We start from the raw sequence: 12,160 nt of genomic DNA, 5'->3' as shown, positions 1-12,160 counted from the left end.
TTTCAAAGGACCAAGGAAGAGGAACTTGTGAAACACACATTGTGATTTTGTTCTCTACCAAAGGTATAAGAATACAGTAAACAAACTCACTGTCTTCGTGTCTTGGGAAGAAATCCTACCATTTCCATGGCCAGTTGTAAGCGTTCAAAATCATGCCTCAAATCTTCCCCCTCCACCGAGAAGCAATCCTGCTTATTTAAGAAAAACAGGGAAGAAATCAATATTACCTTTTGAAAAGTCAGGTAAGCCACTCAGAAATATAGTAATTCTAGGTAAATATACCTGTGTATAAAAATTAGAGCTGGTGAAATATTTGGAGAATTCTTGTTACAGGTATGCAAACTAAACACATACCTACCAAAATACCAGTAAGTTACTTTTTTCTCCCTTTCACAATCACCAAGTCAAGGTTCACAAAGTAACTTAAGATAAAGAGCTAACAATATTATAAAATATTCTGATACCAACTTTGACTTCGAGTGGTGCTCAAGAGTTCTGAAGATCCAAAGCACTTAAGAGAGCCCAATTTCACAAACAAATGTTATTTATTCAACAAATATTTAAATGCCTACACTTATCATGCAAGGCACTAGATGCTGAGATACAAAAATAAATTTTAGAAGAGGCAGTAATGTAGTTGAGAAATGGAGTCTAGATATATATAATATAAACATGTTTATCTCAATATTAGATATAATAAAAATAGTTCCTAATGAAATTATATAAAGAACAGGATTATCAGTAAAAGAAAGTATATGTGAAAATTAAAAATCTGCAAAAAAACACACATTAGTTGGTAAAGATAGCTGTGAACTACCAAATACAATATTTTTGGAGTAACCTTTGCATTTCAGCTCCCAAAAAAGTCAAACACATATATAATCTTTATCTTTAAAATAACAAGTTTTTAAAGCCTTTTACTATATGTTCTCACAATCCCTTATAGGTACATTTTCAAAAACCTCCTCACATGTATAATTTTTTTAATGTCTGACTGTGGAATGTTGCATCAAGTACTCAATAAATGCATTAACTGTTATCTGTTTTATTCACTGCTGATCTCCAGCATCAAATCAGTGCCAAGAAGAAAGTAATATATAATCACTGAATTACTGAATAAGTTCTGAATTAAATCAAACATTCCTTTTTGAGAAAGTATTCATTTTTTTAAAAACTATCAAGTATCTAGCATGTAAACCTGCTTTTGACCCTGTAAGAATGAGTTAATGAGTAATGCAGATATATAGCATAAAATTAGATATTAAACCCAAGAAGATAATAATGTGTATGTATATATAATTATATATTCATTCAGTAGAAAAGAAAACAGGCTTAGAGGTTAAATAATTCACCTAATTGACAGGGGTGGCAAAATGAAAATCTTTCCAGTTCTAAATCCTCTACCCTCTGTCAGGCAACACCAGTTGCCTGAGTTTATTTAATAGGATAACCTTAACAGGAATTAAATCAATATACAACAGGCAAAAAGGAGTCCCTTGTTAAAAGCAATTTTCTCATCACAGTTCCCCTTGGAATCATCTGTACAATTCCATTATATATATATGATAATATAGGACAAATTACAGAACAGTACCTAACAATCCTCTCTTCTTATAATGCTAAGCCACACAAGTTCTCATCACTCAGAGGGGAAAAAAAGTTTAGTTTGCCCCCAAATATACTCTGAGGAGCTAAGAGAAAAAAACAAACCAAAAGATCCTCAGATTAACTGCTTGCTTTCATTAACTTGTGAGAAAAGGCAACAGAAATTATCCAAAGTTCAAACAATAACAGATTGAAAACACAGTGAATGAGAGGCTAATGAAAGATACAAAGGAAATAAAGGAATATGGCTACAAAATTCTTTAAGGAAAAGATGGATAATGATGATTTCGATGGTGGCAGCAGCTCTGGGAACATGTACTGTATACTTTACTAAATACTAAATACTCTATCAAGCTGTTTAGATGCATTGTCTAATGTAATTCTCACAAAAGTTAAAGACCATTTTAATCTCATCAAATAGATGGTAGAAACAAAAGAATTATGTGACCTACTCAGGTTCTCAAAAACTAGTAAGTGGATCAGCAAGTATTGAAGTCAGATCTGTCTGCTTCAGACCCCAAACTCTGAAGCATGACTGAGACTGTCTAAATAACAGCAGATCAGTTCACAATGCCATGACAAGTTCTGTACAGGCAATCAAGTCTTATATTTGCCATATGAGTTTTACCAGTTTCCTACCTACTTCCCAATGAGACTCAGTCACTCGATGTTAACAGGTGAAAGATGGAAGCTTCTCAAGAACAGCAAAACAGTGTAAATTTTTTCTACTAAAATGTATCAGAATCTATAAATTTAAATCTCTAAAATTTTCCAAAGTGTTAAATCTGAAACCTTAAATTATTTGATATATAATGAAAAGGTAATGCAATTAAACCTTGTATGAAGGAAAAAATTTAAGTCCATAATTTCTGATCCTTCTCAACTCTGAAACAGTCTAGTGTTGTAATTAGTGGAGTATGTAATCATACACAGTGAAAATTAAAGTCATAGTTATTTAAAGCAAGAACCAGAACATGTTTCCAGAAGGAATAATTAATAAATTAGTTCATTAGTTAATTTACAGATAGAGATGAATGCATGTTTTATGCCTTTACATCTGACCTCACTACAACGGGAAGAAAAAACATTTTTTGTGTCCTTTGATTATAAACTTGTCCTTATAAAATATAAAAAGAAAGCTAAATTAACCTGTTCATTTTATATTACATCATATATGCCCTTAAATCATTCAATTAAAACACAAAATAATCTTATTTATAGGAATTTAAATTCTTAATTTTTGGAAAATTATATAAAGACTAGAGCCTCTATTACCACTAAAAAACTTTCAAAATGTACATGCATTCATCATGTGAGGAGACTGTTACTGTTAACTGACACAAAAATAGGAAGGCTATACCTTTTTTTACTGAATTTATTTTTTTATTTGACACACAGAGAGAGATAGTGAGAGAGAGAGAGAACAATCAGGGAAGAGGGAGAAGCAGGCTCCCTACTGAGCAAGGAGCCTCAAATGGGGCTCAGTCCCAGGATCATATCCTGAGCCAAAGGCAGTTGCTTAACTGACTGAGCCACCCAGGTGCCTCAAGGCTATACCTTTTTAAGATAAACATTACATACTACTCGTAACATGTGAGTAATAAAATCACTGAAAAAAAATACAGCTCAAGAAAAAAACCTGTAGTTCATAAGAATCTATCAGGAATGCAATCAATTTACTGTCAAAATAAATATAGACTAAACATTAGCAACAAAAGAACAAATTTTTTAAGAAGTGAATTGACTGGTTTTTAATCCACAAACCATACACATACAAAGTCAGTTCAAAGAAATTAAACATTATTTTCTCTTCTTTCCTAGATTCATTATTTTCTCTTCTTTTCCTAGATTCTTCTTTCCTAGATTCAAAGAAAATCAGCTGATTTTCTTTCTAAGTCATGAGATAAGTACATATGAGCAAGGTGAGTGAGGGTCCTTTAACAGGAACACAGAATATTTAGGTACTTGTACTGACCGGCTCAGAGTCATAGCAATAATCATCCCAGCTCTGTCTGAGGGGTTTCTTTGTTATCTGAAAGTAAGGCAGATTAGTTAGGTAGAAGTAATGGTTAACATTCTTCTCTAATCATCTCTTAGATGTAGTATAGCAGCACTGTGCTGCTACCCAAAGAGAGTTATTTTGTACAGCAGCATAAAACAAGAAACAACTAGGTAAACATTCAGATTCTGGGAGATCATATATTATTACAACCAATCCATATTTCCTGTTTTTCGTGACTCTGAGATTTGTATTAACTGCTCAGTCTCATATTCTTTTAATACTGACCACTTTATGGCAAGAATATGTATGGTATGGCCACTGAAAACAAAAAAATATATATCTGGAAGAAGAGTAATAAGCTCGGGACTATCAGCTCATTTATGAGCAATTATTAGTTTTTAAAAAGGAAATATTTAATCACCCAAATATCTCCAAAGCATTTAACAGGGAAAAAAAAATCTCAGAAGCTAAATCAATGATTTTTTAAAATATACATAATTTTATACAGTAGAAATGCCTAGTATTTTATCAGGAAGTGATATTTTTAAATAATTTTGAAACTGATATATAAATACAAAGTTCTTTTAGTTCATATAAATATGTAGTTTTGAAATTAAGAAATACCAATTACATAGCATCCTCTATCTTGGGAAAACTCTTAAGATGCTACTTTCATAACCTTAAATACATACTACAGCCTTTGAACCATCATCAAAATGTCAATTTCCTTACAAAACCTTCATAAATATTTTTTAAGTTACCATGAATATTACATCTTGCCTCAAATAACAGAAAAAAAAAAGAAAGAAAAGAAAAGACAGTCTGTTATTTAAGTGATCTACTGTCATACCAATTCCATTAATATTGGTTCTAGAATTTTTATTAATGAGAAATAGTAAAATTGGAGAAACCACTATAATGAAAAACTGCAATTATCCCTTATTATGGAAATTTAGGAGTGAATTTTGAGTTTCACAGAAAGATATGATGAATTTCATTTGAACAGAATCATTTGCTAAATTATAAAAACAATCATACTCTAAGTTAGTATCACAATATCATGCAAAGAGGTATATGTATTAGACTTCAAAACATATAAAAGAGATTTCAAGTAATCCCATGCAAAGGGGATACATTAATTATTAGTAACACTGAACATGCTCTTGCCTTTAAAAGGTAAACCACTTTGGAAAGACCAATTCATTTTTCTAACAAGCAGGTACATATATAAACAGTTTATTTTTCTCTGAAAGAGTCTCACAAAAAGCAAAGGGTACACATATAACTAAACCCTTCCAACTCTTATGGTAAATAATAATTTTTTAAATTTGAGAAGCACATCACATAAATTTTTAGACTGCCTGCTAGTTAATATCCATTACTGGATATTAATAATGCCCTACATTTCAAAATACATTTCATGAACTCTCACCTGATTGAGATAATGATATTCTTCTGGTTGTTTAAGATGGAATGCTAATCTTTCTTCTTCACTTGCTCCTGCCAGGAGGTAATAAAATACATGATAGTTCCTGTTGGAAACAAAGAGTATGGCTTTATAGTGAACACAATCACAGGTTATCATTTAACAGAAAAAAGAACAAACATTAACTAGTAAAATGTTTCAATTTTGTTTCATTTTTCAATAAAAAGTGGTAGTAAGTTCAATATTTTAGGTACTATAAAGTAAAATGATGTTTTGGATACTAAATTCAAAAGAGAGGGGTGAAGGCTGCTATATGGCAAAGTAAGACCTTTGAAAATTCTCTCCTCCATAAGACAAATTAGAAAACAGCAAACTTTTCAGAAACAACTTTTGTCAGAACTCTGAAAATTAACCAAAAGCTTATAGCAATCCAAGGAGTGTTTACATAAGAAAAACCGATCAATCTCAATTAAATGCAACCTTTGTTGCCTTTTAACTTGCTCCAATCCATCTTCTGTTCACCAAATCCAGGGTGGCCTTCAAAACCAATAGGTTACAATCATGATGAACACCAAAAGCCTGGCAGCCATCACAAGAGGGCAGAAGACGGTTGGAGCTGGTTCAGAACGTCATTCCCTGAGAAACATCACTTGAATTATCTGGTGGTTCCCTGGAAGACGCCATGTTTAAAACTGTCTTTAATGATCTGACTCAGAGTTAAGCCAGTGTGAAAACCTTTTCCCCAGGGGAAGGTATGGAAAATTATTGGCAATTTTTTAATATGTCAGCTACAAGAACCATGGATAAATGTTGGGGAAAGAGTAGGCTAATCAAAAAATTTAAAGGGAAATGCGATCTCCACACAGGGTTTTAAAAGCTCCCAATACATTCCTGGGAATCTAGAAGGTCATGTGGATGCATAAGGCTGTGCATGTGCTCAGGGCTTCACACCTTCTCAGCAAAGACCCAGAGAAGGTACTGAACTCTCATCTCTAGCTGATCTTGAAGTAACCATCTTTAAGGAAGCCCAGGCATTACTTAGTACACAAGATTTTTTTTTTTTAAAGATTTTATTTATTTATTTGACAAAGAGAGATCACAAGTAGGCAGAGAGGCTGGCGGGGGGGTGGGGGGAGCAGGTTCCCTGCTGAGCAGAAAGCCCGATGCGGGGCTCGATCCCAGGACCCCAGGATCATGACCTGAGCCAAAGGCAGAGGCTTTAACCCACTGAGCCACGCAGGCGCCCCAGTGCACAAGATTTTTAATCAACTGTTTTAAGTATGTTCAAAGAACTAAAGCAAACCACATTTAAACAACTAAAGTATGAGAATGATGTCTCATCAAAGAGACTATCGATAAACATATAGAACTTATTTAAAAATAATTAAAGAGGAATTAGAGAGTTGAAATACATAATAATTAAAATGAAAAACTATCTAGAGGCACTCAGTGACAGATATGAGTGGGCAGAAGAAGGCATCAGGGAACCTGAAGCCAGCTCTTGAAACAAGTCTGAAGAGAAAGAAAAATGAGGGCACCTAGGTGGCTCAGTGGGTTAAGCCTCTGCCTTCAGCTCAGGTCATGGTCTCAGGGTCTTGGGATGGAGTCCCATGTTGGGCTCTCTGCTCAGCAGGAAGCCTGCTTCCCCTCTCTCTCTGCCTGCCTCTCTGCTTACTTGTGGTTTCCCTGTCAAATAAATAAAATCTTTTTTTAAAGAAAGAGAGAGAAAGAGAGAAAGAAAAATGAATGAAGAAAGCGGAACAGGCCTCAGGTATCTGTGGCACAAAAGGAGTCCCTAAAAGAGAGGAAAGGAGCAAAAAGAATATCTGAAAAAATAATGACCCAAAACTCCCCAAATCTGATGAAAGAACAACCTGCACATTCAAGAAACTCAACAAACTCCAAGGGAGAAAAATTAAAGAGATCAACACTTAGAAGACATGCCTTATCAAGGATTCCTAATAAAAGATTATCAGCTGGAATGTGAGAAACAAGACAGAGGATCATAGGGGAAGGGAGGGAAAACGAAACAAGATGAAACCAGAAGGGAAACAAACCACAAGAGACTCTTAATCTCAGGAAAAAAAACTGAGGGTTGCTGGAGGGGAGGGTGTGGGAGGGATAGGGTGGCTGGGTAAGGGACGTTGGGGAGGGTATGTGCTATGGTGAGTGCTGTGAATTGTGTAAGACTGATGACTCATAGAGCTGTACCCCTGAAACAAACAATATATTATATGTTAATTTTTTTAAACTGCACTGTGATTTAAAAAAAAATTATACACCCACCAAAGTCATCCTTCAAAAATAAAGGAGAAATTAGGATAGTCCCAGACACCAAAGACACCCACAAAAAACAATAACGACTAACTGTACTGATGGGTCTACTGTTATAAAGATGTAATTTATATGATTTTAGTACTATAAAAGAAGAAGAAAGGAACAGAACTACATAGGAGCAAAGTTACTTGTGTATTACCAAAATTAAGTTATTAATCCAAACAAGACTGCTAAAATATTAACTGAGATTGCCAAGGCAACAATTAAGGAAATAACTCAAGAAAGATTTAATTAAAGAAATGCCAATGGTACACCAGAAAACATCTATTTATACAAAACAAGGCAGTAATAGAATAGAGGGACTAAAACATCATTAAAAAATACATAAAACATATAGCAAGATAACATTCATAACTCCTATCTTAGCAATTAAATGAAGTATAAATGAGTCCCAAGGTAAGTAACTGGCAGAATGAATTAAGAAAATCCAACTACATGCTATCTACAGTAGACACACTATAGACTCAAAGATATAAATAGGTTGAAACTAAAAGGATGTAAAAAATACCATGCAGACATAACCAAAAGAAAACTAAAGTGTCTATACTAACAAAATAGACAAAATAGACAAACAAAATAGACAAAAATTGTTGCTAGATGCAAAGGACATTTTATAATGACAAAAGGGCCAATTCATCAGAAAGATAAAACAATTCTAAATGTAAATGCATATAAAAGCAGAGTCTCAAAATACATAAAACAAAAACTGAAAGAACTGAAGAAAGAAAAAAAACAATTCAACATAGCACTAAGATATTTCAACACTTACTTTCAATAATGAAAAGAACCGTAACAAGATAAAAGATCAATAAGGAAAAAGAGAACTTGAAAAATATTAAAAACCAACTACACCTAAAACACATCTACAGAATACTCCATCCAACAGCAGGATACATATTTTCTCAACACTGGAAAATGGAACAATCTCCGGATTAAAAAATGTTAAACTCTATGACAAGTCTCAATGTAAGGCAACTGAAATCATACAAACTATATTCTCTGATGATCTTACAATGAAATCAGAAGTACAGAAATTTCCAAAATGCACAAATACATGGGAATTCAAAAACACACTCCTAAATAAAAATGGGTTCTAAGAAGAAATCACAAAGGAAATAAGAAAATAGATAAATAAAAACCAAACCACAACTTGCCAAAATATGGGAACCATTAAAGACTTAAAACAGGTCTTTAGAGCTGCAAACCCACAGTAAAACAGAAGGAACTCGTAGCTAACCATTCACCTTAAGAAACTAAAAATTTTTTTTAAATTTTAAAAAAGAGCAAACTAAACCCAAAGCAAACAAAAGTGATAAGCATGAGAAGAGAAATAAAATAGGGAACAGTAAGTAAATAAAGAAAAATCAACCAAAACTTGGTTTTTAAAAGATCAACAAAATTAACACATTCTTATCTAAACTGACAAAAAAGGTGGGGGAGATTGCTATGGTCTGAATTTGTAACCCTCAAAGTCCTATGTTGAAATCCTAACCTCAAAGGTAATGATATTAGGAGGTGGGGGCCTTTGGAGGTTGATTAGATCATGACAGGGGAGTCCTCATGAATGGGATTAGTGATTTTATAAAAGAGATTCCACAGAGTTCCCTAACCCATTCCACCATAAGAGGACCAAGCAAGAAGATATGAGTTATGAACCAGGAAGAGCTCTAATCAGAATGCAACCATACTGGCACCTTGATCTTGGACTTCCCAACCTCCAGAACTGTGAGAAATAAATTTCTGTTGTTTTTTTTTTTTTTTTAAAGATTTTATTTATTTATTTGACAGAGAGAAATCACAAGTAGATGGAGAGGCAGGCAGAGAGAGAGAGAGGGAAGCAGGCTCCCTGCTGAGCAGAGAGCCCGATGCGGGCCTCGATCCCAGGACCCTGAGATCATGACCTGAGCCGAAGGCAGCGGCTTAACCCACTGAGCCACCCAGGCGCCCAGATTTCTGTTGTTTTTAAACTACCTAGACTGAGGTATTTTGTTATAGCAGCCCAAAGATAGGAGTAGACCTCAAATTCAGGAAGAAAAGAGGGAACATTATTACCTGTCAGAAATAAAAATTGTTTTAAGGGAATACTATAAACAATATTTTCCCCAACAAATTAGATGACCTAGATGAAAAAATTCCCAGAATGATAAAAAATGCCAAACCTGGCTAAAGAAGAAACAGAAAATCTACAGAGACGTATAATAACTAAAGTGTTTGGATTAGTAATCAAAATTTGCCACAAATAAAAACCCAGAACAAGATGGCTTCACTAGCAAATTCTAGCAAACATTTAAAAAGAATCCTTCCCAAACTTTTCCATCTCATTTTATGAACCAGTATTATCCTAATACCAAAACCAAACAAAGACATCAGGAGGGAAAAACAAAACAGAACACCTTGTAGCAATATCCCCTATGAATACAGACACAAAAAATCCTCAACAAAATACTAGCAACCCACATTTAGCAACACACCATTAAATATGAGACATCCATTCAGAAACAGAATCCAGCAAAACAGACAATCAGTTTTTAAGTTCTGAATCTTCACCTGTGATTCTCTGAAACCATGCTCTATCTCCACCACTCCATTAAAATGTGTTGGAAGAAGTTACTAATAACCTTTCCCACTACTCCATTAAAACGTGTTGGAAGAAGTTACTAACAACCTTCTAATAGCAGTATCTGTTAACTCTACAAAACTTTATGAAGTTACTTCCTTTCTAAAACTCTCTTACCTTCATTAAAAAAAGAAAAAAAAAAAAAACCTCTAATTTAGATTTCCTCATATGCTAGCCACCAAAAAAAAAAAGAACAGGAAAGTCTTGAGTTCTAATCCTGGTCATATTCATTAGATAATGTTACCTACCAGTTACTGAATATAATTATGTATAATAAGGACCATAACAAGCACTTTATAAATGTTATTTATTTCTCTAGACAACTCTAAGACAGTTTTCTATCTGTAAAATGGGAATAAATATCAAAGAAGCAGAAAAGTTAAATGAGATGCCAAAGCCATATTCAAGATTTGAATGTAGGTCTCTTTAACTTCAAACTCTGGCTCTTAATTTTTCTCATTGCAGCATGAAGGAAATCATTTATCTCTCTGACACTTGGGGGGTTTTTCCCCCGACATTAGGTTTCTTAATCTGTAGGAAGTTACTTATATAATCTCTGAAGTCCTGTATACCTCATTATAATATAATGAAAGTAAGTGTGTTATTAAAAATTTTCTCAAATTAGAAACAGAATAATAAGGCATGGGAAAAAGTCTGAAGACACAGTGCTCACGAAAAGCAGTCAGATAAAGACCTGAGTCATGTTTTCTGTTCGGACAGTTTGTCTAGAATTTAGAAAGGTTAACAGTTCCACATGCAGGCATGCCTCAGAGATCTTGTGGGTTCAGTTCCAGACTACTACAATAAAGCAAATCTCAAAGTAACATGAGGCAAACAATTTTCTGTTTCCCAGTGCAGGTAAGTTACATCTACACCACACCTTAGTCTCTTATGTGTGCAATAGCATTATGTCTAAAAAACAACATACACATCTTAATTTAAAAAGCACAGTATTGCTAAAAACTACTAACCATCATCTGAGCTTTCAGCCAGTTATAATTGCGGACCACAGATCACGATAACAAATATAATAATAATATAAAAGTTTGAAATATTGCAAGAATTACCAAAATATGACAGACAGATATAAAGTGATCAAAGACTGCTGGAAAATGTGCCAAAGACTTGCTCAACACAAACCAATTTGTTAAAAAAACACAGTATCTGTGCAGTGCAATAAAACACGGTATGTTTGTACTTATTAAAAAAACCTTCTAGCAGCCTCTGAAAAAGTACAATGTTCTGCTCATGATAGAAATAGCAATTATATGAAAAGCAATGCATGGTGTTAAGCTGAATTAAAGGTCATAATATACAAACATCCTAAAAGTTGATCTGATTAATAAAAATGTTAACTTGATCTAATTATACTAAGAAAAATATGTACCGTTCATTATGCTCTTGATAAACGAGTCTGGACTTCTCCAGTAGATATTTTTCAACATAGGCACTAGAAGAAAAATAAAATTGGTTGATATAAACAATAAAGCTTAAGGTAGGTAAATATTTTTCCGGAGAAGACGCAAAAGTATAAAGAATACCACCCAGATCATTTTAGTACACTTGCAATTACAATTGTGTTATAAATGCTGTTAGTGTTATCTATGTTAAATTTATAAACTTGTCTTTTGGGGGGGCTTTCAAAAATAAATTCAGAAGTTCAAAACATGGCACACAAGACCCATCCATGGCATAGGCTTTACTTTCTTTCCAGGCTCATGTGCCACTACACATTTTTTCAGATATTATACTTTGGCCAGGTGACTAAATAGGCTCAAAGACATACTTTCTTAACATATTTATGCTACAGCCACATTCTGGAATCTATTTATCATTTATTATTTACTGATTTATTCAATAACTTTTCATTAATTGGGCGCTGTGCTAAGCACTGTTCAAATATGGAAATAAGTGATACACTATTCTCAAGGGGCTTACAGACTAGTAAAGGAAATACGTAAACAAGGGGCTATCATACTGAGTTGATATAGGATTTATTATAGAGCAATAATCAAAAATTATGGCTATATCAAGAGAGACAGGTAAGATTCAATCCAAGAAGGAAAACATTATATAAGGAACAATTCCCAGAAAGGTGAGTACACAGCACATAGTAAACATTCACAAAATCTATTTGGTGACTGACTGAGTAAATGAATTTAAAGTCTGAAAG

The 12,160-nt window shown here is 33.6% G+C and overlaps 1 protein-coding gene across 4 annotated transcripts in view; it reads right to left on the bottom strand.

The window, feature by feature from the left end:
- The window catches only part of MYO9A (myosin IXA), a 283,835-nt gene that overhangs the window by 205,747 nt on the left and 65,928 nt on the right, over nt 1-12,160 (bottom strand). For all 4 annotated transcript variants that reach the window (XM_059371925.1, XM_059371927.1, XM_059371928.1 and 1 more), the window contains exons 4-7: nt 11,375-11,437; nt 5,040-5,139; nt 3,581-3,637; nt 91-188 (exon numbers count right to left, since the gene is read on the bottom strand). In XM_059371925.1, coding sequence (XP_059227908.1) covers nt 91-188; nt 3,581-3,637; nt 5,040-5,139; nt 11,375-11,437 — 318 coding nt within the window. The remainder of the gene's footprint in view (nt 1-90; nt 189-3,580; nt 3,638-5,039; nt 5,140-11,374; nt 11,438-12,160) is intronic.

The sequence above is a fragment of the Mustela nigripes genome, chromosome 13, assembly GCF_022355385.1.
Source record: "Mustela nigripes isolate SB6536 chromosome 13, MUSNIG.SB6536, whole genome shotgun sequence".
NCBI classification, from domain to species: Eukaryota; Metazoa; Chordata; class Mammalia; order Carnivora; family Mustelidae; genus Mustela; species Mustela nigripes.
Note: the sequence above shows the minus strand (reverse complement) of the source record. Positions and strands in the feature narration are given on the sequence as shown.